This window comes from Camelus ferus, chromosome 25, assembly GCF_009834535.1.
Source record: "Camelus ferus isolate YT-003-E chromosome 25, BCGSAC_Cfer_1.0, whole genome shotgun sequence".
NCBI lineage: Eukaryota > Metazoa > Chordata > Mammalia > Artiodactyla > Camelidae > Camelus > Camelus ferus.
The window spans coordinates 7,335,725-7,363,429 of NC_045720.1; the positions used below are offsets into that span (position 1 = coordinate 7,335,725).

The 27,705-nt window shown below is 50.9% G+C and overlaps 1 protein-coding gene across 2 annotated transcripts in view; it reads right to left on the reverse strand.

Moving 5' to 3' along the window:
* Positions 1-27,705, reverse strand: part of TG (thyroglobulin) — a 203,521-nt gene that overhangs the window by 172,637 nt on the left and 3,179 nt on the right. For both annotated transcript variants that reach the window (XM_006189206.1, XM_032467670.1), the window contains exons 4-16: positions 26,918-27,121; positions 26,284-26,443; positions 20,461-20,567; positions 19,093-19,236; positions 18,710-18,895; positions 13,698-14,780; positions 12,691-13,278; positions 10,455-10,694; positions 7,049-7,186; positions 6,540-6,617; positions 5,906-6,018; positions 3,689-3,791; positions 2,682-2,882 (exon numbers count right to left, since the gene is read on the reverse strand). In XM_006189206.1, the coding sequence (XP_006189268.1) occupies positions 2,682-2,882; positions 3,689-3,791; positions 5,906-6,018; positions 6,540-6,617; positions 7,049-7,186; positions 10,455-10,694; positions 12,691-13,278; positions 13,698-14,780; positions 18,710-18,895; positions 19,093-19,236; positions 20,461-20,567; positions 26,284-26,443; positions 26,918-27,121 (3,345 nt within the window). The remainder of the gene's footprint in view (positions 1-2,681; positions 2,883-3,688; positions 3,792-5,905; positions 6,019-6,539; positions 6,618-7,048; positions 7,187-10,454; positions 10,695-12,690; positions 13,279-13,697; positions 14,781-18,709; positions 18,896-19,092; positions 19,237-20,460; positions 20,568-26,283; positions 26,444-26,917; positions 27,122-27,705) is intronic.

Genomic DNA, 27,705 nt, shown 5'->3' on the forward strand with positions numbered 1-27,705 from the left:
CACCCCGTCTCGCCTGGCCTGGGCCTGGCCCCCTCCCTCTCCGCCCTCCTCTCAGTGTCAGCGGACACCTGAGCAGGATGTCTGGCGTGCCTTCACCTCCACCTCAGGCCCTCTCCAGTTTCTTCCCGTCTCTAAATCCAAGTCCCAACTGGTCTCCACCTCCAAGCCAGCAGGCCCCGGATTCAGCATCAGCTGCCACACCTGCTCCTGCTTCAGCTCCTTGAGCCCAAGGCCTGGCACCTCCAGTCACCCAGGTGTCCTGGGCCAGAAACACAGCAGCCAACCTGGCTGGCCCCGCCCCCTCAGCCCTCACACCTCCTCGACTGCTCTTCATTCCCACTGCACTCCATTCAGACATCCGTCATCCTCCTGAGCTGCTAGCAGAGCTTCCTCATTAGCCCCCTGCACTGGGGCCTCATCCCCTGCCCTTCTGCTCCCACATCCAATCCAGACCCACTGCCGGCAAAGACACTGTGTGGCGGACTGGACACCGGCTCTCGAGGCCCCAGCGTGCCTGCTGACCCAACTTCCTCTCCCTGCTCTCACCTCCTCCAGCCCCGCTTTGCCCTGAACATTCATTCCCCGAACACACGCTGGCCGCACAGCCCATGCCCTTCCCTCTGCCTGCTCATCTGCCTCAAAGATTTTTTTTATCATCCCCAGGTATCAGCTCAACCCCTATTATTTTCTAATGCCCTCCGTGGCTCCCCCAGGCTGCCTTAGGCCTCCTTCCTGCAAGCTCTCCATTCACCTGGCGTAGACCCTGCATTCTGGGCTCCCCACTGGGCTGAGCCCCTTGACTGGGGGAAAGAGGATGTCTTTCCTCTGTTCACTCAGTCCGCGGCCCAGTGCTGACCCAGAACACAAGCTCCATGAGTATGTGTTAAATAAGCAGGTGGATGAGTGAAGTAAAGAACAGACACACTCGGTGTGACAATTTCACACCTGGCTAGAGATTTAGTTAATTATCTGACTCTCGGGCACATCCTTGCAGCCTGTATATGTCTGGCTTTAAAATCTGCAACCTGCATGTGATCCAAGGGTACTTGGGGGCCTCAAAGATAGAGAATGACCCCTTTTAATCTCCAGGGTGCAACCTGGGCTTCTTTCTAATAAGGACGATGGCCTCTGGCAAAGCTTGCAGATGAGATTTGCAGTGGTCTTACTGAAATGACCTTGACCAAGAGCTATGTCTGTGCGGGGGAGTGGAGAGAGTCAGCCTGCGGGCTGTGGGGCCAGCCTGCTGGGCTCTGAATCCCGGCTCAATCATTTACCAGTTGAGCCCCTAGAGCAAGTGATTTAACGTCTCTGTGCTTCAATTTCCTCACTCATAATGGTGAGGATGGCAGTAGGGCCTGCCTCCTAGGGACGGTGTGAATCAGAAGGAATTAAGGCATGTAAAGAAGAGCTCAGAGTAGTGACTGACCATAAACGGTCATTAATGTCAGTCATCATCACCGTTATTATTATTAACAACAACAACAAGAGTAATGCATTATTTCCTGGTTGGAAATTTTAGGGTGTGAACTAACCCTTTCCAAACAACAGAAGAGCACTCGATGCACTGTTAGGGTAAACTTCCGGGAGAAATAACAGCTGACGTTTACCGTGAATTTTAAAGTATGTGAAACTCTATCATGGTTAATATGTAACTGAACCTCACTCAAAACAACCCTGTGAAGGAGGCAGCCCTGATTTTATCATCCCTTTTTATAGACAAAGAAACTGAGGTTTGAGGACTTGGAGGGGCAGAGCCAGGACGTGAGTGCAGGTTCTTTGACTCTAACCACGACCCCAGCAGGGAAAGGCCACACTCCCCGTTGGTCTGGTCCTGTTCAGAGATGGGAGGGTGCCCCTCTTCCAGGCTCCCCAGCCTCCAGTATATCTTCTGCAGAACCCTCAACACTTGGTGTTACAATGGCTCACGGACGTCTCCCGGGCCTGGCCCTGTTTCTGACTTAGACAGCCATCTTGGGGCCACACAGAAAGCCCGCCAGGCTGGGGGAGGACTCCACCCCTCTGTGCTGAGCCCGTGATCCTTCCCAGCCCCTAGTGTCTCTGAGCCTCTGTGTCCCACCGCTAGGATGGCCACAGAGATCCCTGGCCACTTGTGACCACCAAGGTGGACCAAGTACAGGAGGGGAGGTGCTGGGCACCTGGGGAGCCGGAGCGCAGCTGGCCTGTCAGCTCTCATGCGGGAGCGCCGGGCCCGAGGGCCCACGAAGGCCTTCCAACAGCAGCAGCCAGGCCCCCATTTGCAGCCAAGGCCACCGAGGCTGACAAGGCCAGGCTCCTACTCCTGCCTTGAGACAAGGGTGCTTCTCTTACCAGTGTCTCTCCCTGACCAGAACACCTGCCTTCTCGCTGCCTTCCTCCCAGTTCCCTGGAAATGCAGACTCCCTCGCTATGGTTGACTCATCTGCCCTCCGCAGTCGGGGAGGAAGGGGAAAAGGAAGAAGTAGGGAAACCGAAGTTAACTGGACACCCACAGAGAGGAGCACGGGAGGGTTTCGACGTCATGAGAGCCAACTGCCACCACCTCCCTCACACGCTTCCCTCGCCTCCCCTCCTGCCCCCGCCGTCCTGGCACCTGTGGAGCACCCCCTGCCCAGCCTGGGCCGAGGAAGAGATAAACACCACGCCCACCGCCCAGGGAGCCCCTCCAGGGCGTCTCCACTCACTCTCACACGCCGGCTGGCTCCCGGCCACGCGGGTCCCGGGGACCTCCTCTCCGCTGCCCAGGACACACCAGCAGCTGCCCTGGCCTGGGTCACACTGCACGGGTGAGAAGCCTCCATCTTCTGCCCTACAGGCCGGGGTGTAGCCTGGGCCGGCTCTCCTGGAGGGGACTCCACTCTGGAGCACTTCACAGAGGCTCGGGCCTTGAAGCAAAGACAAGCCAGATGTGCTTGTGGCCCACAAGCTGCCCAGCCCTTGTCGCCACCCGCCACCCACTGTCACCTGCCTGCAGGGCCCCCAGGGTCTGGGGCTGCCTCCCCACTGGGGTGTTGAGCTAGAACAGGGCAAAGCCTGGGCCTCACCCCCACCCTCTCCATGCGCACACACACACACACACACACACACACACACACGCACACACTGCCTGCCCTCGGGTCAGCAAGTAAGTGAGCAGCTATAGCTCATAAGGGATCCTGGAGTTGACATGAAGAAACAGGAGGAGCCACAGAAGGTACAGAAAAGACAGACAGGGCCCCATGCGCCACAGCAAGGAGCCCGGGCCTGGCGCTGGGAACCACGAGGAGTGTTCCTGGTTTTCAGGCAACGGAGGGACATCAGCACTTTCGCCCTTTAGGGACGTCATCTTGATTTCACGGTGGAAACCAAGTTGCAGGGCCAGGCTGGAGGCCAAGGGACCAAGCAGGGGCCTGTTGTGGCACCAGTGTCGTATCGCTGGTCCCCCACAAAGGCACCTGTGCCCCCTTTAACAGGGACCAGCACTGGTTTGAGCCTCTTGCTTACAAAGCACAGCGCCCCTCCCTGCCGTGTGTGTTTCTACCGAGAACCCACGTTGGTGGAGGAATAGTGTCGCTATTTCATAGATGAGAAAACTAAGGCACAGTGAGGTCAGAGGCGTCCACAGCTCTGGAAGAGACAGAGCTGAGCCGTGAAGCCAGCTCTTGGGACTCCACGCCCAGCGCTCATGGGAGGGGTAGGAGGTGATACTCACACTGGGCACTGCTGTTCGTGCCAGGCGGCATGCTCTGTCCCGAGACCGGGTCCACACACCAGACGCCGCCCTGCGACGCCTGCAGCCTGGCAAACTCTCCTGTCTGAGACAAAGCCGAGGTCATGTCACCCAGGGAAGATGCTTTTGTGGCTGGTAGGTCAGTAACCAGATGCCAAGAATATTCCTTCCTTGTGTAACTGAAAAATCATGCTCTACACTGGAATTTGACAGAACATTGTAAAATGACTGTAACTCGATTAAAAAATGGTAACAACAACAACAAAGAATATTCTTTCCAGAACTTCTGGGGATGGCTTCTCTAAATGGAGGGGCTGGTGTGGGGAGGTGGAGTCCTGTTCCAGACCCTCTACAGACACTGTTTGAATTGACGGTTATAACAACCCCATGAGATAAGAACCACAGTTATCCCATTTTAGGGTGGGAGAAACTGAGGCTCGCTCAGAGAGGGAAAGCGACAGAGCAACACCCCGTAGGTGGGGAACGGCAGACCCTGGCTGGGCTACACCTGTCCAGACCCAAAGTCCAGCCAGTCTCTCAAAACAAGCCCCCCAGCTCCAGCAATGACCTTCCACAAGCACCCGCCGGAGAAAGGGAGTCTGTGACACCTGCAACAGGGAATGAAGAAAACAGGACACGGCAGGAGCCCAGGCCCCACGTCTGGCCAGGGTCCGTCTCACCCTGGCCCGTCCCAGGGCCGCCGCCAGACACTGGGCCAGCCCTCAACCCTCTGGGCCTCGTCCCCCGTCTTGGAAAAGGAGGCGGGACTAGATGGATCCTTGAGCACCGCTCTCGGCTCTCCCAAGCATAGAAAATGTCACCTTCCTACGTCTGTAACAGAAAAGCATGCGGACGAGCGGGTGTCCTGCAGAGAAGCAGCTCCTCCAAGCACCCTGACCATCACTGAGGGTTTTCTTGAGCTTCTGTTGGCCGTTTGTGCATCTTATACTCTGCCGTGCCTTGTTCACAGACAAGAAATGACCATCACAACACCACCTGCCATTTACAGAGAACACAGCCAGGAAGCCCACCCTGAGCGAGTCACCCCCCACTACCCGGGGTCAGTCAGTCCCTGGAAGGGAGGAAGTCTATTGTTCCCATTCCGAGAGGCCCAGAGGAATCAGGTGACTTGCCCCTGGTTGCACGGCTTTAAGCTACGCAGGTAAGATTCAACCCCAGCCACGATTTGAGAAAATATGGGAGAAAAACTTGAAGTTGAGAACATTCTAGCCACTAACACGGCTTTTCTTGGGGAACTGGGTCAAAGGCACAGCCATCCAGTGTGGCCAGTGGAAGTCTTGGTCCTGTTTCCTGGCATCTGGGTCCTCCAGGAGCCAGGCTGGGAAACCACATAATCAGAGGTTCTGAATCACTTTTCCCTCCTTTGGAGCCATGGTTTCTACCTGCTCTTCTCCACAGGTGAACATCACCCCTCAGGAAGATGGCACAGACTTTCAGTCTGGTGGTAGGGGTTGTCAGCCAAAATGAATGACTAATCCATTCAAAATAGGCTAATTTCTCTACAAAACTCAGTAGTAATTGGGGGTCCATGTTCACAGCAACAAACGATAATAATAATAAGGAACAGTAATCAGAAAACTTGTGCTCAGTAATCTGCAGCTTCACTAACCTCTACGTTGCTGACTTCATCTGCCTTTCCTAGAGGCCCAGGGAGCCCAGCAGAGCAGAAGGCAGCATTTATATCATCCCTGCTTTAGGGAGAGGGGATTGGGGCACACAAATTTCCACCACTTGGCACATAAGCAGTTGATTCCAGCAAGAATCCTTCCTCCAAGAGCTTTCACATCAGTCACTGCACTAAATTACTACAACCACCCAGGGAGCGGGGGAGGGAAATATTATGATTGATGTTGAGAAACCAAGATATGATGTCCAGGTGACTTCAGGAATAATATCTGTATAGATTATTTTTCAAAGCATTTTCATGAAAGATATTTCCTTGGGGCCTCAAAGCAAAATAATGCTAGCACTAGGGAGGATAAAATGTGGCCTGATCTTAGGATAATACAAAGCACAGAGAAGGTAAATAAATTGCCCAAGGTCACACAGCCAGGGTCAGCCAGGGCTAAGACAAAAACCCAGGCCTAGAACTCCCTGTGAGCTTTCAAATAAAACAGATCATCAGCCAGGAGGTTCTGGCTTTCCTCCTTGAAACTTCCTAAGCTTTCAGAGCCTTACCTCTAAGCAGGCTGGGATGAACAGGTCTTCTGGAGATGGTTTTACTTGGGAGCCAGCCTGTTTCCAACTGGAAAGCAGCCCACTGGCTCGAGATTTCTCACAGGTGGTAGGGCCTGTCAGGGAGGAAGAGGAGCTCTTAACAGACTGGCTGTGGGCACCCAGGGAGGGCGGGGAGCCTAGGTTGGCCCCAAGTGTCAGAGGCATCCATCTGGAGGATGGAGGTGCCCTGCACAGAGAGCTGGAACCTCAGCAAAGAAGCAGGGTGAGATTCAGAGACAAAGACCCACGTGGGACATGTCATTTCTGAAATATAAAATGAGCGCTTGGCTACATGGTTCCAGACTCAGGAGAGAGGTTGGACCATAGGACAGGTATGAGAAGGCTGTTGAAACCACAGAAGTGGATGAACTGTCCAGGGAGCAGGTGCATAGCAGGGACCCGGGGCTCCTTCCCCACCCCAAGCTGCTTCTCTCCACCTGGGAAGGTCCAAGGTCAGGGAAAGTCGTCCAGGCCTGGGGACTTAGGGACATGATCTGGCTGCACTTGGGGGCTGGTCTGAGGGGCTGGTCCCAAGGGCCTCCCCAGAGCCTCCCCAGGCCGGGTCGGGTGAGAGGGCCTCGCAGACTTCACTCACATTGAGGGGCCCGGGGGGAACGGGCAGTCAGCGAGCCAGGCACGTACTCTCCCTTCCCGTCCACACACCAGCAGTGCCCTGGAAAAGAGCCGTGGCCACAAGTTCCAGAAGTGCGCCCAGGGGCTTACCCCAAGTGTCCTGCAAACAACTTTCCCTCTTTACATTCATGGCATTGTTAGCAAGGTCCCTTGTCCACCCCATTCCTGTGTGTCTGCCCTCCCTGTGTGTCTGCCCTCCCCAACACTGTCCTTACTGTCCACAATCATAGCTCTTAGCGCCCAGATCCCCCTCAGCAACCACCCTCTTAACCTTCAGGCTGGGAGAAGGTCACTGCTCCCATTGTACAGATGGGACAACCAAAGGCCAGAGAAACTACTAAGGGAACTGCCACCAGCTGCCTGAGAGGGGCCTAGAATCCAGCTCCCTTGCCCCCCTGGTGCCAGGCTCTTTCCTCTAAATGAAAAGGAGGGGTGTCACTCGGCCTCCCCGGGGCTCCCGTCCTCCCTTACCAGTCCGGGCGTGGCACTGCACCGGCTCCCAACTTCCGAACTCATCACACTGGGGCACATAGGGCCCGTTCGGCAGAAGGGCGGATGCTCGTGGGGAGTCACCCAGGGGAAAGCGGCGTCTCTGGTAGAAGTCCAAGGCTGGAGTCGGGAGACAGGAGCAGGGATGTGAGCGCCTGACTGGCAAAGCCCACCAACATAGACGTCCTTTCTATTTAAAACAAACGTTTCCACCCAAAATAGGACAGAGACTCCTTGAACAGTGGGTAGGCCCTCACCAGATTGTCCTTTAAAAATAAAAATGTAGGCTGAAGTTTGAAGGAATCATTGTTCCTCCTTTAGAAACTTCCATCTAGACTTGGTTAGGAAAACTAAAGTGTCTTCAGGCACCTGGGACACCAGGGATAGTTGACAACATTTATTGTACATTTACTATGTGCCAGGCCCGACCTAAACACAGGTTCTAATTAACTGAATCTTCACAACAACCCTCTAAGAGAGATAATATGATCCCACTGAATGGATGAGAAAATTCAGGCAGCAGCGGATTAAGCCGCTTGCTCCCAGCTCAGAAGTGGAGGGACCGGTCAGTGGAGACCACTCCCTTGCCTTCCGTGCCCACCTCTTACAGCTTCGTTCTTTACCCCTTCGAAGCTTTGCTCGTCATGGAATCCCATCTGATCTGAATTTTCACCCTCAGCTGAGGAAACAGATGCAGGTGGCCACCTTGCTGGTCAGACTGCTCCCCATCCTCAGCTCTCGCGTCCCCCTGCCCTGCCCGCCTTTTCCTCACAGCCGTCTCCACGCTGACATACTAGATTTTGTACTTATGTTTTTAGGTTTGTGTCTTCCATCTAGCACTTAAGTCCTTTGGTGCAGGGACGTGTGTTCTTTTGTACCTAGAGTAGCGCCTGCCTCCTAGTAGGCTCTCAGGACATATTTATTGAGTGGAAGGAACAAAAGAAGAAGAAATGCATGCAGAAGGCGGGGAGAGGGTTGCAGCCAGTTGGGCTGGACCCCGCTCGCCCTCCCCAGTCTGACTTGCCCCCTGCACCATCCTCTAGGTGGCCATGGACTCTTGAAGGCTTTTCTCCAGGTCTTCCTCCAACCTCCTCTCCAGGCTGGCCAGTGGTTGGAGGGTTGTGGTGGGGGTACAGCCTAAGCGTCCCCCCAGGGGTCCCCGGGGGAGAACGGCTGCATCTGGGGCAGCCCGGCTGCACTAGGAGCGGGTCTCCCAACTCGCCCCCTTCCAGAGTCGGGCTTCATGGGTCCCAGAGGCGAGAGGACAGGACACCAACCCGCAGTCAGAAGCCCTGTGAGGAGACTTGGACCCCTGCAGAGTGGCCTGTGCAGTGGACAGGGCTCAGGAGTCTGAACCCTGGTCTGAGGGCTTCTTAGCTGTGTGACCAGGATCACGGTACCCAGCCTCTCTGAGCCTGTTTCCCCATCTATGAAATGGGCCTACTACTTACCTGATAGGGTACGTGTGATATTTACATCAAAAGCTCTGAAGCCCCAAGCTCCCCCCAGGCACGGCCCTTCCTCCTGCGCCCCTCCCTCACCCCCGCTAGGCCCTGGGACACTGCTGCCGTGTTCTGATGGACAAAAACGATTTGAGACCCTCAGTCTCTTTTTGTGCTGGGTCTTTGATCCCTGGGCCTTCCAGGACCTGGAAGTCTGCCCACGAAGAGCTGCCTCTCCCCTGTCACAGTGGAGACACCTCTTCTCGTCTAGAGGGATTCCAAGAAAAATGAGCAACCCTGGTCCTTCTCCATAGACACTTCCTTTTTTTTCCCAGTGGCCTCAGACATGCAAATCCAAGCCTGTGGCCAGATGGAGGGGAACCTCCTCAGCCTGGCTTCTGAGGAAAATGTCATCACAACTCAAGGGAATCAGCCCCTCCCCCTCTCTTTGGCTACATCGTACCCTGCCCACGTGCAACATTGAAAACAACTGGTTTCTTGCCAAAAGCAGACTCTCCAAGTCCCCGAGGAATAGAGAAAAGAGGTGCCTGGGTGAGAGGGAAGGGAAGGAGAGAGAAGAGAGAGAAAGGGGAGGAAAGAAGCCAGAAGGATGTTTAAGCTACATTTCCTGGGCTCCCACCATCTGTCAGGCACTATGCCAGCCCCAGGATAGAAAGATGAATAAGACGGGGTGCTTTGTCCTCCCGAAGAGACAGCCAGCAAGTGGGAGAGGCCGGAAACAAGGGTGGCGCTGGGGGATTCGCTTACTTGGGGTTAGGAGAGCAAAGACAAGCAAACCCGAACCCCAAGGAGGCGCAGACACACCAGGACCATGAATGCAGGGAGGCTCCGGCCCGTGGGAGTGGGTGCTCTGTCTTGGTACAGACGTTGTCAGGGAGCACTGCTTGGCTGTTTTGTGACTCAAGCCCAGAGAACCCCAGACAGAATTAGCTGAGATTGTTTGACACAGGGTGGGGAGCTCGGGTACGCTCAGAGAGAGATGAATCGCCTGTCCCTGCCGGGTCGGTGTGGGGTCAGTGAGAGGACTGGGAGGGGCAGGGGGCCCTGCTGCTGGTGGTGGAGGAAGAGCGGGGGCTCGGGGGTGAGACGGATCTAGGCTCGGAGCCCAGCCGCACCAGGGAGCAGTGGCGCGGGGGACAGAGGCTTGCGCGCCAAACACCAGCATCACATCCAGCCTCTGCTAGTTATTACCTGGGTGAACCTGGGCAGGTGACTGAACTTAGTTTCCATGTTTGAAAAGAATCACAGGTGGTGATTTAGCCTTGTTCTCATGGAACAGTTGGAGGATCAAATGCAGAGATCTGGTAATCTACTTAGCGCAGTAGATCCCTGGCCAGGGGTACATTTCAAGTAATGTTGGGTTGTTCCTAGGCCAGAGCAGCGTCAGGGCTCAGAGGACATTTCTCTGTTATTTGCAGGTAACAAGGCATGCTTTTGGGGTTGCCATCAGGATTCAATGTGAGCACGGGAGGAAGGTGCTTAAGGGTTCCTTTCCTTTCCCCTGTGGGGGGAGTCCTTGAATCCTTGGAAATGGAGAACAGCTTCAGAACTGGCTATGGGGGCGTATGAACATTTGGGGCTCACACATTTTAACATTTTAACAAGAGCCCCTCACATTTTAACGAGAACACTTGGCTTCGCGGTGGGCTGCAGGCACCATCTGCAATACAAAGTGTAGAGCCCTGCCCACCCGCCCCCCGCCACCAACAGCGGCTCTGCTGAAGGATGTGGGAGCATCTTGAGAAGTGGGCAGCATTTCAGCTTTGGATGGGATCACAAAAATGATTTTGATTTTGCCTTTTCTTTCCCAGGAACCCACAGGCCCGGGGAAACGAAAGTCCTAAAGATGACCAAAGAGGAACTGATTCAAGCTCTTGCTTCCCCCAAAGAGATGGAACAAGAAACCGGAAATGTGTGGCACTCACTAGACTGAGCTGCCAATCGAATGGCATAATCGCTCCCACTCAGAAACTTCTCCAAGAGTGTCTCCCAGGATGGGGGCAGCGGAGGAAGGGCGAGCTCCTCCTTGGTCAGCCTGATCCCTTTGGCAGCGAGGAAACTCTCTCCCAGAGGGAACTGAGAACTGCTGGAATCCAGGACAATCTCTTCTGTTTCCTTAATGAACTGCAGGACACGGAGCTTCACTTCCTCACAAGAGCCAGGACCTGGGGGAGTAAAGACATCACAGGTGGGTTCACCCACCACGAGTGGCTCCTAGCTCCCTGTGACCCCCTTTGAAGTATGCATGTGCGTGCACACACACACACACACGCGCGCGCAGACACACACACAATTTCTGCCTCAGCTGTTTCCTTCTCCCCAGCTCTTTCTGCAACCTGGAATGTTCTTTCTATTTTATCTCCACCATTGCTTTCACTCAACATTTATGTAGTCCTGACTGTGTGAGAAGATTAGTAGTAGCCAGTGCGTATTCCACACCAGGCGCTGTACTATAACAATCTAATTTCATTTATGCAACAGCCCAGTATGATAGTATTCTTATCCGTGCCTTACAGATAACCAGCTGAGTCATGGAGAAGGCGTGCAACTTAAACCAGCCCCTAGCAGGCACGAGCTGCTTCAGAGCTCCAGTCAATCCGCGTGACTTTAGGACCAGCCGTCCTGACCCACAGCCTCACGTGGAAGGAAGGACTTCTAGGGCATTATGCTCAGCGAAGTAAGTCAGACAGAGAAAGACAGATACTATAGGACATCACCTACATGTGGAATCCAAAAAACACAACACACTAGGGAATATAACAAAAAAAATAAGAAGCAGACTCATTGATATAGAGAACAAACTAGTGGTTGCCAGTAGTGAGGGGAGGGTGATATAGGAGTTCGGGGTGGGGTACAAACCAGAGGGTGTAAGACAGGCTACAGGGATGTGCTGTACAACACAGGGAACAGAGCCAATGTTTTGTCGTAACTGTAGTAACCTTTATAAATTGTAAAACATTTTTTAAAATAAAAAAATTAAAATAAAAAAAAATCTGATTAATTTTCACAGTATCCAGAAAGGTCTGGACAACATTGAGCATGGCAAAGAATGAACTGAGAGATTTTGTTGGACTTAAATATTACAATATTACCTGTAAAATTAGCAATTGCTGGTCAGCGGGATTCTGATTGGGTAATACTAGTGTTGAATCTGTCTGGCTGTTCTTTCAAACCGCCTGCACGGCTATTTGGTAATAAGGCATTTTAGTTAAAGAGTCAGCCACATTCTGATTATGCCTCACACACCATAGCTTTCTTAGTTGTCCACCTGTCTCAAAGCTGAACATACAGATCTCCTCCAGCAGCTCTCCAATTAGTCCTTTAATTAAATCCCCTCAAGTAAATTAAAGGCTCTTCGAAGGCAGAAGCTCCTCCTTAGGTCCCACGCACCTCACAGTACCCTTGTAAGTAGCAAAAGAATCACAGTGTGCCTTGGTTAACCAAACAATGCATCTAATTTCTGAGTGGTTACTGGCACCTTAGCCACGGAGGGCAAAGTCCAGGTCATTTTCACTTTATAACCTTAATCCAGCTAAGATAATGCTTAGCACACAGAAAACATCCAGTTAAAATCTGAGGCATTGATTTAAATAATCAATTATATGAACGTTTAAAAATTAGCTACAGTAATTTTGCCAACACCTGACTGTGTCAGGTAGGGAAATCACCTTCCTTCTCTGCGCCTCAGTGTTAGGGACCGAATGTTTGTGTACTCCCCAGATTCATGTGTGGAAGCCCTAATCCCCAGTGTGATGGTATTTGGCGTTGGGACCTCTGGGAGGTAGCTGACTAGGTTTAGATGGGGTCGTGAGGGTGGGGTCCTCATGATGGAATTAGTGTCAATAAAAAGATGAAGAGACCGGAGCTCTTCCTCTCTCTGCCATGTGGAGACACAGCAAGAAGGTGGCCATCTAGCCTGGAAGACGGCTCTCACCAGGAATCAAACCTGCCAACACCTTGACCATCCAGCCTCTGGAACCATGAGAAATGAATCTGAATCTGTTGGTTAAGCCCCTCACCAGCCACCTGGGCTGAACAGCACACACTGAAGGGGTGTATCTGACCTTCTCTAAACTTGACTCCAGCTGTGGCACGCAGTGCGCTCCCACCAGACACCCGTTAAACAAAGCCACAAACTCAGTTCTTCGTGGTGTAACTCACATGCTGGGACCTTGCTGGGCTCGGTCTGGCTTCCTTCCAGTTTTTGACCAGCCTCATCCACACACCAGCAGCTCCGAAGGTCGAAGTGGGCTAGCGGAGCACTGAAGTCGGAGTAGGGGCCTGGGTATCGGCTGAGCTGGCCATTCAGGAGCTGCCAGAAGAGGTATGGCTCCAGAAGGACGTTCCCCCCAGGCTGGGTCAGGTTCCCTTCCAACACCGCCAGTGGGACATCTTGGAGAGAAGAGTATCTTGCCAGCCCCGGGAAGATGGCTTGTTGGCCGGCCTCGTACAGACTTTGCACAAAAAGATGGAAGCTTCTGGAAGCTGCTTCTCTATAGCTCACAATCTTCATGAGCAGCTCCGCGAGGGTCAGCTCCTGGCCACCGTTGTTGTGAGCCTCCCATCGCTCATACCACTCGAAGGCCTGCTCTGGGGGCCCATCGCATTGCACAGGTCTCCACCGCCCATTGGCACTGCACTGTGGAATGTAGATGCCAGAGGGGGTGGGCGGCACACTGGGATTAGAGACCAGGGCCCGCACAGTCCCCAGGAAGGCCTGCTCAGCCTGTAACTGACAGAGTGTGGGGCCTGGGGAGGAACAAAACACAGGGACATCAGGTTAAGAAGGTTAATAAGCCCCAAAGACCAAAGCGGAAGCCCTAAGCTGTCTAAACTCCATCTAAAACCTCATGCAGTCATAGAAACCCCATCAACCTTAAATGTGTGAAAATCTCTAGAGAAGAGCAGCCTTATCACAAAATCGACAGGGTTGAGGCCAGCTGTTGCCAGCACTACAGAGACATAAGTGGCAGTTCCTAAAGGCCAAAGAAATCTCTCTGTTCACTCATCAGAGTGGTTAACATTATCAAGACCTTTCTGACAACTGTTGCATCAGCTAGCAAATTACGCTATTAACAGAAGCTTGGGCTTTAGCTACGACAGTGATGTGCTGTTTCGGCGCCCCAGGGGGAAATCATAGTCTGTGACTGAATCCCCAACAGACTTACATTGCTTGGGTTCTCCAGGTACACTTCGAGTCCCAGGAATGAGCTGACCCTCGGCGTCCACACAGTGGCACTCTGAGTTAAAGCACTGGACAGGCAGGAAGTGCCCCTCGCGGGTACAAGAAGGGACAAACAGGCTGGACCCAGCGGGCTGGCTGCCCAAGAGGCTTTGCATGCGTGCTCTTTGCTTTTCACACTCTGTGGGGCACCTCGGTCGTCTGCCCCTAACCCTGGAGCTGGCAAGCTCTTGGCCCCGGGAATCCACACACCAGCACTCTCCTGCAAAGCACTGGACATCCTCGTAGCTCCCTTCTGCAGTGCACGAAGGGACAAAAAGGCTGCCAGGTGTCTGCTCACAGCCCTGGGAGCTGAGTGCCATCTCCATCACGTCACCTAAATCCCTGGCTATGTCCTCTGGCACAGAAATAGCATGCTGCAAGAAGAGAAGAAATTCTGGAAGCTCCAGGAGGGAAGAAAGGAATTTCAGGGCATTTTGGTTCTCCTGTAAGTTGACTTCAAAGCCAAAGCTGCCCACAACTGACTTATTTGTAGCAACACCTGTCTTCAAGGTTCCGGGGGCTTCCGTGGCAGGATTGGAATCCAATCCCCCGGAGAGGGGCTTGGCTGGGTCTGCTATTGCCCGTCCATTCTGGAAGCCTGGGAGACCAAGTTGCTGGAAAAAGTGACTGAAATTAAATGTGCCTCTTGTGCCCAGGGCTCCAGACAAGTTAAACTGGCCAACGTTCTCCAAAAACCTCCCTCCAAAGAGATTTTGCTGGAGTCGCTTTGGGTTGGTGGTAAACTGAAGGGCGAGACGGGCCAGCTCTCGGGAGGGAAGAATTGCCGGGAGAGCCTCTTTGAGGAGACCTTCTGGGGCACCAGACTGTTTCCCCTGCCCTGGTAGCAGGGGCTGGAGAATCCCAGAATCCACAAAGAGCTCCTTGAGGGAGGGTGGGCAGGATGTGGCCAGTCTGGTGACGCCCTGAGAGACCAAGAACAAGTCGTGCTGGCTGAAGTAGCCCGCGGGCCCAAAGCGCAGTCTGGACAGGGCCCGCCGCCGCTCCGAGGGACAGGACTGGTCCTCAGCTGCAGGAGACCAAGCAAACAGAGAAACGGTTTTACCATCACAGGTCATTCTGGCACAAGCCCTCACTCAGACCTGCCTGGCGATGAGATGAAAGCGTTGAGCCAAGGACTGAATTTGAACCTCTTTCCCCTCTGTGTCTTTCTGTGCTTCCCCTTCCCTCTGAGCAGAGTCCATTCAGGGCCGTGAGTACTCCTAGCTTCTACCAGAGGGGCGCCCCTTCTCAGGCAAGGCTCAGAGACACCAGCCCACTTTTTGAAAACCTGACCACACACATTCTCCAAATGTACTCATTTGAGTAATGTCTTCCTGCCTGGCGCCCTGCCTCTCCCGGTATTCCTGTCCACCCAGAACCTCGGAAAGTGATCTCATTTGGAAATAGGGCCTTTGCTGATGTAATTGGTTAAGATGAGGTCGTACGGGATTAGGGTGGGCCCTAAATCCAATGACTGGTGTCCTTATAAAAGGCCATGTGACTACATGGAGGAGACACACAGGGAAGAAACATATGTGAAGGTGGAGGCAGAGCCTGGAGCGATGCAGCTGTGAGCCCAGGAATGCCAGAGATGGCCAGCAAACGCCAGAAGCTAGGAAGGGGCAGGGAAGGACTCTGCCTGGAGCCTTCAGAGGGAGCACAGCCCTGCTGACACCTCAGCTTCAGACTCCTGGCCTCCAGAACCATGAGAGAACACGTTTCCGTTGTTTTAAGCTCCCCCGGTTTGTGGTCATTTGCTATGGCAGCCCCAGGAACTGCTGCGCAACAAATTCCTATTTGCCTTTAATGAAATGCTTTTGCTGGAATTCTGTCTGAATATCCCAAGTTGACTGTCATCACATTAAGAAAAAAGATCTTGTTTGTTTTTGTTGGTGGGAGAGGGTGAGGAGGTAATTAGGTTTATTTATTTAGTTTACTATTGTTTTGTTTTGTTTTTTAATGGCAGTACTGGGGACTCATGCATGCTAAGCATGCACTCTACCACTGAGCTATACCTTCCCCACAATTAATAATTTCAAGGAAAGGACCTGGGTTCAATCCCCAGTACCTCCATTTATAAATAAATAAATAAGTTTATTTTTAAAAACCCTAATTCCCTTCCTCCCACCCACCCCCTAAAAAGTTTAAGAAAACAAACTAATTTAAAAACACAGTGATCAGCTCAGTCAACTCCAGGCATGGTCTGGTCATTCTATCTGAATATCCCAAGCTGATTGTCACCACTTTAAGAAAAAAGATTTTAAATTTAAATTCTGATTGTCTCAGTCAAATAGGTAGAAGGAAGGCAGCTCCATTTTTCTCCATAAAACCATAAATCGCAGAAGTCCTTTTCAACCCACCCACTTCCAACTTTTCAAAATAATTCTTTCCCCTCAGTTCACACAAATTTCAAAAAGGAAGTCAGCCAGTTTCCTTCTGTAACCAGGCAACAGGGAAAGAGCTGGAACATGCAGTCAGAGAGAGAGAGAGAGAAAGAGGAAGACTGGCAACATCCGAACATATAACACATTCCTCCACGCGGCCACAGCCTCTACTGAGTGTTACGGGAAAGGATGGAGGAAGTCAAGTTCAGTGCCCTGCTTACTCTCTTTCCAAATTAAGAGTGTATCATGTCCATTCATTTGTTATGTAGTGTTACCAAGGCAAAAAAAAAAAAAAAAAAATCCAGACACTGGTCCCTGTGGCATTGTTTCCATGGAAATAAGATGATGCACCAGAGAGAAAAAGTAAAACAATGACCTGTGCACTTGGAAGCACTCTTGGTTTTAACGGGGAAGACCACAGTTCTTCATTTGCACCTGGAAATTGGAAGGCACAGTATCCTCCAGGTTTTAATAGAACTAAAATATAATTGTTAATACTACCTGAGCTTCGAAATTTTCTTTTTCTACATCCTTACACTTAGCAGGTAGAATGTTACCAAATACTGAGCAGAGTACTCAAAATGTTAAGTTGCAGAAATCAAATAATTTCCCAGGAATTACTGAAAGAACTGTAATTAACAGTAATATCTATTTTGAGGCTCTAAGAAAAGATTGTACTCCTTCCCGATTTCAAACCTTGCTGAATCCCCCCAGCTCCCCTGAGGTGGAAGCCTGCTGGTGCCCCAGGATCCTCCCTCTCCGTTGCCAGCACCCTCCGAGTCTTACTGGGAGATGGGATGGAGTCTTACTGGGATGCCTAAGGACGTGTCTCAAGTCCACACGCTTCTGCACAGCCCACGGTTCCTACCTCAGTATCGGTTCCCATACTGGGTTGAATAATGTCTCCCCAGAATTCACATCCTTCCTAGAACCTCAGGATGTAATCCTATTTGGAACTAGGATCCTCGGAACTGTAATCAGTTAAGACGAGGTCATTCTAGAGTGGGCTTTTAATCCTCTACAGCTGGTGTCATTATAAGCCAGGCGGAAGGGACAGAGGAAGACAGCCATGTGACGACAGAGGCAGAGTTCGGAGTTCTGCTGCCACAAGCCAAGGAACGCTGGCAATCGCTGTGACAACACAAGCTAGGAAGAGGCCAGGAAGGGTTCTCCCCTGACGCTTCCAGAGGGAGTGTGGCCCTGCTGACACCTGATTTTAGACTTCTAGCCTTTAGAACTATGGGAGAATATACTTCTGCTGTTGGAAGCCTGTTGGGTTAGGATCACTCGTTACAGCTGCCCCAGGAAGACGAAATACTCCCCTCATCTCTCGTCAGGACGCTGCAGTGGCCTTCAGGTGCCCCACGGCCTGCAGCCTGATCCTCCTGTTCGGTCTCCCCTCCAAAATACCTGGGCTGTCTTCCCTACGCACAACTCCCGTCATGAACACAGCAGCCATCATGGCACTCTTCAGCTGAAAACCCCTCAACAGCCTCACCTGACCTCCAGAACGAAGCCCCCAAGCCTCTGCTTTGATGTGAAACACCTCATCCCCCCTACCTTTCAGAGCGCCCATCACATCATGCTCCCACAAGGCTTTTCTCTGTCCTTCTCAGAGTCGGTGTTCATGAGCACACCAGTGCCTGTTACAGATCTTCCTCAAGTCTGATGGGGTGACATCCTGATAAACCCAGCATGAGCTGAAAATATCATTAAGTTCAAAATGCGTTTAACACACTTCACCTACCCAGCATCTTAGCTGAGCCTCACCTACCTCAGACATGCTCAGAACACCTACCTTAGCCTACGGCTGGGCAAAATCACCCAACACATTTTACAATCAAGTGCTGAGTATCTCATGTAATTGAATGAATATGGTACTGAAAGCAGACAACAGAATGACTGTCGGGTACAGAACGGTTGTAAGCATACGGGTTAGAGTCGTGTGGCTGACTGGGGACTACAGCTGCCCAGCATCATGAGAGAGTATTGTATCGCATATCATCAGGCCAGGGAAAGATCAAAATTCAAAGTACTGTTTCTACGGAATGCATATCGTTTTTGCATCATCGCAAAGTTGAGAAATTGTAACGCAAACTATCATAAGTTGCGAACCATCTGTACTTATACCCTTATAATTTTGCTTCTCTAGCTCTATCCATAGAGAACACCTCTCTTTCCTCCTGCAGGAAACAGCTTTATTTAGAAGACTTGCATCAAGTGTCACCTCTTCCACGAAGCCTTCCTGGATGTCTCCTCCTCATACATGCTGCAGGAGAGAACTGACCCCACACCACGCTGTCCTCCTCTAGTCACCACTACGCACGTCTCTCGTAGTACACGTACGCTTAATTCTCTTTTCTTCTAATGCTCTCTGAGCTCCCTGAGGAAGCAACCATGTCAGATTCCAGATGAGAAACATGTCAGAGATTAATGATGATAAACAGGTTTCCAACGTGTTGAACTTGAAGGGCCTGCGGGGCACCCTCAGGAGGCATGGAATTAATGGGTCTGGAGTGATTGGTCTAGAGAACCGGTTAAAGTCACATAACCCGAGGAGAGGAAAACCCACCGCAAGACAGAGGCTGCCCTGGCTGCCACGTCCCGTGGGCCTCCCGTCCTCGGGCGTCCACGCACCAGCACGACCCTTCCCGCTGACACTGCACCGCCTCGTAGCCCCCGTCTCGGCGGCAGCTCGGAACGTGGGGGTGACCAAAGCTGGTGGCTGCAAACCGCTCCACTTCACACTTCGTGGGGCCTACAAGGGAGCCAGGCGGGAAAGGAGGAGACGGTTGGTGCGTTTGCAGCCTGCGCTCTGGATGCTGGCAGGACTTCGTAAATCCCTGCACCACACCCCCTTCGGTGGGACAGCCATGGAAACCACAGCGACTTCAAAACCCAAGGAGCTTCCTCCCAGCAGAAACATGCACTTCTGCTCTCGGCTTATTAACTCACATCGGAATCTGCCGGAGATGACTAGTTGAACTGCTAGGAACCGTCTCTGCAATATCCGGTACAGGGTGGTCTCTGTGAAGGTGGAAGCGAGGTCCAAGCCAGCGAAAATGGTGTCATAAATTTCATCGAGTAACAGCTCCAGACCTGAGCAAAGACAGCGAGCTTTGGGAGGGATGGGTTCATCCAGAAAGGAAGCCCTGACCTCTCCCTGCAAACAGACATAAGAGGCCAGAACCTTCACCCTCACTGTGCCTGGGATCTGAATAAGACTTTAATGATTTCCAAAGTCAGAGCAGCTCTGTACAGTTGTGCAGGTTGTTCACAGCACAAGGAAGCACTGCTTAGAGAGCAAGGAGAGACTGAAATCCATCCTGTGTTCCACTCGCCAAGCTTGGAGCTGCATCTGCCCAGAGACGGGTGCCTCTTCCCAGTCTGCATAGAGGCACCATGTGGACCAGCAGCAGCTGCATTCAAAGTACCACCCTTCTTATATCTGGAGGGAATGCTAATTCAAAAAGATACATGCACCCCAATGTTCACAGGAACACTATTTACAATGGCCAAGACTTGGAAACAACCTAAGTGGTTATCAACAGGTGACTAGAATAAAGAAGTTGTGGTGTGTATGTGTATATATATATATGTGTGTGTGTGTGTGTATATATACATACACACACACGTATGTATGTGTGTGTGTACAATGGAATCTTACTCCACCATAAAAAAGAATAAAGTAATGCCCTTTGCAGCAACATGGATGGACATGGAGATCATCATTCTAAGTGAAATAAGCCAGAAAGAGAAAGAAAAATACCATATGATAGCACTTATATGTGGAATCTAAACACACACACACACACACACACACACACACACACAAATGAACTTATTGACAGAACAGAAACAGACTCACAGACATAGAAAACAAACTATGGTTACCAGGGGTGGGAAGGGATGAACTGGGAATTTGAGATTTGCAGATACTAACTACTATATATAAAATAGATAAACAACAAGTTTACACTGCATAGCACAGGGAACTACATGTAATGCCTTGTAGTAACCTATAATGAAAAAGAATACGAAAAGGAATATATATGTATGTCATGACTGAAACATTATACCACACACAGAAATTGATGCAACGTTGTAAACTGACTATACTTCAATTAAAAAAAAATCATTCTGAAGAGAAAAAAAGAGTACCACCCTTGAAAGTTTGCAAAGGCCACGCCCTCTTCACTACCCAAGCAGCCTGGCAGGGGAGCAGACAGCCTCAGCTTTCTCTGCTTTACAGGGAGTAACACTCAGGCTCTCGGGTCTGGGGGATGCCACCCCCTCCGCTCAGACTGCCGGAGGTGCGCTCACCTGTCTCCGCCAGCTCCCGCCCTTGGCTGTCCGCGCAGTGACAGTACCCAGACACCTCCGGGAACCTGCTCCGGAAGGAACTGAAGGTCACGAATGCGTCTGGGAACCTGAGAGACAATGGGATTTATGGTCACCATTTCATACAAGGCCAGCCATCGTGCACTCTGCCTGTAGAAATAGATTAATGTGGCTTTGTGTCATCAAGGGGATGAGGAATGTCTGCTTTTTTCATCTCATGCCATTTGCTCCATGCCTCCTGCAGTAAATGTATTTCTTTTTTCTAAATTGATTTGAGCTGGCAAGAGCGAGGCTGGACCTGTGAAAATAAAGCTGTGCTTGGCTGTCACCTACTAATTAGCATTTTTCTCGCTCGTGGCATTTGATCAAATTATGCCCAACCCTGTGTCTCACAGGATTAGGCAGAAAACAGTTAATGAAATTGCATTAACGAGTTCCTTTACTAGAATGTAACTCTAGGGACTAAAGGCCAAGCGTGATTTACAAACATATGTTACGTTGTCGATGATCTCATGTGGGGAGATCACACGCTTCAGAACCCTTTACATCTCATCAAGAGCTTGAAAAGAAGCCAGATTCCATCACAGGAAATTCCTAATGTAGGACATTTCCCAGTTCTAGCATTGAAAAAAACCACCAAATCAAATGGCATCACTCACGAGGGTTATACATCGCTTTCCGTAAGTTGAGGAAAAGGATGCCTAAGTCATGCCTGACCTGGCAAGTGCCATACAGAGCTAAGTGGCTGGGCTCCCCAGCCTGGAAGTAATATGAAGCTCGAGTGATATAAAGCTGTGTTCAGGAGTTCTTCCCCCGTGCAATGACAGAGCAACCAGAGACGCATTTTTCATCTTTATGCAACACAGAGAGATTCGTTTTCATGCCCTGTATAGCAAGTCTATGAAACCAAGCATGATGTGTTTTCTACCTACGTCTAGAAATATATCCCCAACCTATAAGTTAGCAGAAACAACAGCTCTCTGCACAGACAGGTCTATTGCTGTGTAATCTATTCTAGAAAAAATAATGAAAGCAACCTTAACATCCAAAGACAGGACAATTAGGAAATGAATTATAGCAAACTCCCTAATGCACGCATAACACTGTGTAAAGAGGGAGAACACAAAACAGCATGTACGCCCACTGCAGTTACTCCCATGCGCATGAACCAGTGTTGGAAGGGAATGTATCGTGCGGGAACTGCTCAGAGTCTGAACACAGGCTGCTCAAGTTTTGGTTACTTTGAATGGAAATGAATACACGAAACAAAACCTGTGGATGCACTGTAGAATTATGGATTTTTTCCATGTTGCTGGTCTGTTGCTGTGAGTATGTGAGTGAAATTAAAAAGAATGCTATAGTGAGGGAGTTGCACAGTAGAAACTGAAAACTCACTTGGCCCAGTTACCACTGGTTGGAGGTGTGTAACAGAAGTTCCTTCACTGGAACCGGGGATAATTCAACTCTAAAAGTGCTAATAATAGTACAAAAATCACTTCCGCTTATTGAACTCCACTTTGTAAAAGACAGTCTGCAAAATATGTAACATACATTGACTCACTCAATCCACTTAACCCTCCTAAAAGGAAGGTGGTATTTTTTCATGCCCAGTTCAGAGGTTAAAAGAGGGAGGGATGTTGGCCACCATCTTGAACTAGCGGTGGGAGCTGGGGTTCCAGTCCGGGCTTTACCCACCACGTGATCTCTGCTGATGGTGCTACTCAGTGTGCTTGGCTGTACCCAGTTCCTGCCCCATATCCTGAGAGGTGTGTGATTCTGTTTAGACACCCTTCTCTCTATGCCCCACGCCCAGCTTTTCCTTTTTCTAATAGACACTGATGAGTCACACGGTGGCCCGGAGTTCTGAAGCCCATTCCAGTACGAGGCCCAGGGAGCTCAGATCACTCTAGTCCCATGTCCGGCCATCTAACCCGAAGGTCCGCCTCAACTTTTAACCAGTGGAAAGGATGCTGCCTTTCTCTTGAGTAAAAAGCAAGATCTCAGGATGGTAATAAAAGAGCCCTCCAGTAAGAAAATGGTCGTGGAAGGGGAAATGGTGGCATTTCTGCATTTCTGCTCCGATTGTGGCCAACATAGACGAGAGAAGTCACAAATAAGGCTCTGGGAAATATAAAACGTCAGTCCCTGCCAGGCAAACGGTCCCCTTCACTTGCAGAGGAGGATTCACGCCTCTGGGCTGAGGTAGCCAACACTCCTTACTCAGAGACATTCTCTGGCTCCTCTCACAGACAGTGCCTCCAGAAATCTAACCGTCGGTGAATAAATTAGCAATTTATCGGATTCCAATGTTCAAGGCGCCCTCCTTGAAGCCGGGACCTGTGACTAGCAGAATGCCTGGTGCACACAGACCGCTACAGAGCCCTCCTGTGAGGGTAACGGAGGTTAGTCCACGAGAATTTCTCCACGCAGTCACTAGTAAGTTCAGGTGATGAGGCCCCCTTCACATGTGAAGGTGCATCTGCCCTTCTCACTGGGTTATCTGAATAGCATGAGGTGCCAAGGCCCTTAAAGAGGTCTGAGTGAGCTCAGCCACTAAGGACAAGAACTGATAAAGAAACCAATGGACAGAATTTTAAGTCAGATCGCTAAGGCCCTGGTAATGACTTCAGCTCTTAAGACCTTTACCTACAATCTGCTCAGCCAGAATATGGTACCCTAATTAGCAGTTAGGCAAGAGCCTATGAAAGGTGAGGAAGAGCCAGAAAATCCAACAAAGCTCACTCCCCATCAGGACGTGTTTTTTTTTTAAGTCACTGGCCAAATAGGTGTAGTTAGCAGTGGCCTTTTCAGGAGGCAAAAGGACCTCTTCAATGAGCAAACGCTATGGCCAAGTTCAAGTGTAAATCATCACCCCGCACATGAAGAACCCACAACAGGTTGGCAAACGAGCTGCCCACAGGCTTCCAGCCTCCCTGCAGCCCCAAAGAAGTAGGTCAGTTGCCTTATGCCATGTCTCCACTTGAATTTCCCAAAGAAATCTCCTCAGAGTCAATATTCCAAAAGCAAATTTGTGACTTTTCATTTTCTAATTTACCCTCTATCATCCATTCGGAAACCAGACCTTGGAGACATCCTTAACTTTTTCCCTCCCTCACCCTCCACATCTATACTGTCACCAGGTTCTGTGGATTCCACCAAGTCAGTATTTCTGCCGTCCCACTCCGCCTCTCCATCACCTGCTCTAGTCCAAGTCAACAGCACCTCTCACCTGGACGGAGGCAGCAGCCTTCAGACTTGCAGGGTCACCTCCAAGCACCCACTCTGCTCTTCCCCAACCCCAGTCCACTCTTTTTAAAATCCAAGTCTGATGGTTAATAAAATATACCCAACCCCCTATTCCAGGCTTAAAATTCTTGATGCAACACTGGGGACACACTTATACTAAAAAATTACTCCTTGCTTACCCAAAATTCAAATATCACCGGCCATGCGGTATTTTTTCACCTGCCGACTGTAGGTACCAGGCCTAGACTCTCCACATCGCCCCCAGGGCTCCTCACTCTTTGCCCAGTGGAGTCAGTGGGGCTGCCGGCTGCCCCCGTCTGCTTATCAGAAAATTCCTGACTGTGGCTGGGCTTCTAGTAACCAACCACCTGAACTTTCCCATGACCTTCCTAAATCAGAATGCGCCCAGGGACATGCTTGCTTACATAAAAGAAAGGATCCCATTTCAGGGGTAAATTTTGTTGTTATTCTTTAACAATAGATGCTCAGTCCCGAACTTTTGCCTTTAACTTGACTGCCCTCTTGTGGAAGGGGCTGGGAACTGTGCCTCAGGCTGGCACCTGCAAGAAGCCCTCTGATGACTGCAGGCTGACAGTACCCAAGGTTCTGTGCTATAGTCCACGGGGCACAGAGATGAATCGAGGTTTTGTGGGATAGCAGAGGAAGCCAGACAGCCCTAGAACCCACTAATCGTGCTTCCTAGGGAGGGTTCCCTAACTTCTGAGCTTCAGAAGCCCCATTTATGCGCTAAAGGCCATCATTTTCCAATTACTTCTGTAAATATTCAAGTAGATAAAAGGATATCAAATTCCTGCACATGGTGAGCATATTCAGTTGAACTTGAACTGAACATACACTGGTTTGCATCAATGAGCTTCAGTAAGCCCGGCTGTTTGGAGATTCCTATATGCACACGGGTATGCTCTCTAGGCCTGGGGGGAAGGATGTAACCTACATTTGCTGGAGCTGATGATGCATGAGGATTCCCTACAGATGCAGAATAATTTACAGTTTTTGCAAGGGTTTCATGGACAAGGGCTCAGCAGATCCTCACCAGGACCTAATGAGCCGAGTGCTGTCCTCACAGATGGGGACACTGAGGCTCAGAGGAGGAAGCGACCAGGTCACCTTGCCAGCAGTGGCAGAGCCAGAATGAGAGTCACAACGGCAAATGCTATGGGGCCAGGCAGGTAATGCGAACAGATGGAACAAGCAGAAGTAAGTATGACATCCGGACAGGGAGAGACCCGGAGCAGGGGAGGGCGTGTGCTCAGTCCAAAAGGAAGAGTTCAGGGCCAGCTTCTTGGTGCCGCAGGACAAGGCATGCAGCCCCCATCCTTGTTCTTTAGAATCAGGAATTCAGAATTTTGTGTATTGGGGTGGACATACAAAATTGCTAATGTTCAACTATTTTTACCTACACAAACAGAAACTTCATAGGATTCTGCTGACAATTCCCCAGTTTTTAAAATACTGTGCGGCTCAAACCAGACTTGTCTCTGGGACAGTTCCTGCTCACAGACTGCTGATCTGTGACCCCTCCTGGTACAGCCCTGGGAATTCCCTCTCTTTTAGGGAAAGAAACAGGCTGCTTTGAAAGCCAGCCACATAAATGTTCAGGTTCTCCAAGAGAATTTCAATCAGTACTCATGGTCTAATATTCTTCTTTATTTTTACTCAGAATATTTCAACTAGATTTGAAGTCTATGCGGGCCCTTGATAGTAATAAAGTAACCATCTCAAATAACCAAAAGCTATTCAGTTATTTGGCCTGAGACCTGTAATATATCTCTCTTTTCTTTTTGTTATTTAAATTTTTAAGTTAAACTTATTTATGAGAGCATACATACACATACTTTTACAAAACTGCATTAAAAACGGTCCATGTTTTTATAGAGCCATATTTTTTTCTGTCTTCTCCTTCTCCACAGCACCTGACCCTCAAGGTGGCTCTGATAACCACCCAGTGCGTGCTAATTCATACTCTTCTCTGTGCAGACACAAGCGCAGTCATGTAATCATATGTGCACACAGAAGGAGCACGCTTATTTGTTTTCTAAAAGTTAAATCCTGTTAGCTGCACCTATAGGCTATGTTATATTATCATAATATGCTGCAGAATCCTCTCCAAATCAGCTGCTATAGCCCTAATGAATCCTGTTTAAGGGCTGCATACATATTCATGGTGGGTGCACATGTATCCAGCCATGCACCTTGGGTTGCTCAGCCTCTTTGTTCCCAATTTTTGGCTACAATGAAAAACGATGAAATAGACACATCGTACTTAGGCCTTCACATTCTGGTGTTTTGACCCCATGGGCTGCTGGGTCAGAGAACTGGTGTATTTCTAATTTGAATAGCTATTCCCAGCCTGCTTTGTGGAAAACGCCGCAGCCCTGCCGGACTCCATCACAGCAAATGAGCGTGAGGACTCTCAGGTCCCACCAGGCTGCGGGTATCACACATCCAGCATCCAGCCCCAGAGTCAGCCTGGCCTTTGGCAGGAGATAGGAGGGGATGGCCCCAGACCGGCAGGCCCCAGGCCCGGGCTGCCCTCACCTGTTGTAGCTATGGACCAGGTCGAAAATCATCATGTCTGTGGTGTTGACAAACTTGCACTGGACAGGCATGAAGGCTCCGTCTGGAGAACACTGGGGCGGTGACTTGTCGCCCACTCCATGGAGAAGACGGCGGTTTCTTATCTCACAGCTCTTTGGACCTAAGCATTTCCACGGAAAAAATTTTTATTCTTACCTACAAGGAGGTATGTATGCACATATGCTTCCTAAATAGCCTAAATGCATCTGTTCATACTACACATGTGACAGCATCCCTATCAGGGACTAAGGCTCCAACAGGAGATGCTTGTTGAAATCCTGCTTGTGCTTCTTTTTTTTTTATTATCATTACTTTTCTCCTGGAGTGACTGGGGATTGAACCCAGGACCTTGTGCGTGGTAAGCCTGTACTCTACCGCTGAGCTATACCCGCCCCCGGGCTTGTGCTTCTAATGATCAGCAGGCAAAGACTGCCATCCACCATGGGGAACTATTAGAGGGGGTAAAATCTTCCTAGAATGCCTTTCTTCTCTGTGCCGAGGGCCAGGTCCCGTGCCTTTTCTCGGGGAGCCCTGGCACAGTTTGGGGGACTGTGTAGAAGGCTGCAGGTGCCACTCCGGGGGTGCTGGGACTTACATCGCGTCGGCCGCCCCCACTGGCGGGTCCCGTACACCTCCATCCCCTCCGCGTCCACACACCAGCACTGCTCCCGCCGCAGGTCGCACTGCACAGGAGCGTACTCCCCGGAGTCCTGACACTGAGGGAGGTAGGATGTGGCCGTGCTGTTAATGTAGCTGCTCAGCAAGATCTGCTGCCTGTGCAGCTGGCAGAAGGACAGACCTAAGGCAACAGAGAGCGGCGGTGTCAGAGCAGTGCAGCAGCGACAGCGCAGGGGCCTTAGCCCAGGAGGAGCCCCACGCCCCCCCTAGAGGCAAGAAGGCCGGGTGGTCCTTCCCACAGCTCAGGGAGTTGGCAGCAGCCTCAGGACCAGCGCTCCAGCCGTCCAGCTCTGTATCCCAGGACTTCCTCTGGCATCCTGTGGACTGAGCCAGGGAAGGGCCTATTTCATCATGCCCCAGCGGTCCCCAGGACAGCCCACCACCCTGGCGCTGCAGGGCTGGGGTGTGAATGGAGTACAAGCTGGCTGTTAACAGCTCGTCTGAGTACGAATTTCCCCACATGCTCGCTGTGTGACCTCCGCGAAGTCGCTTCACCACTCTGTGCCTCACTCATCTTTAGAATTGGGATACAACTGCCTTTTGCAGGCACCTGAGGACAGTGACATTCATGGTGACGTCTCCTGCTGAGTACCTCCTGTGTGCCGGGGGTTTATGGGTGCTGTAAGTCCCCACAACCATCACAGTTGATCCTATTCCAGATCCCGTATTCCTGTGACAGACAAGGCGCTGTAGACCAGAGGTGGC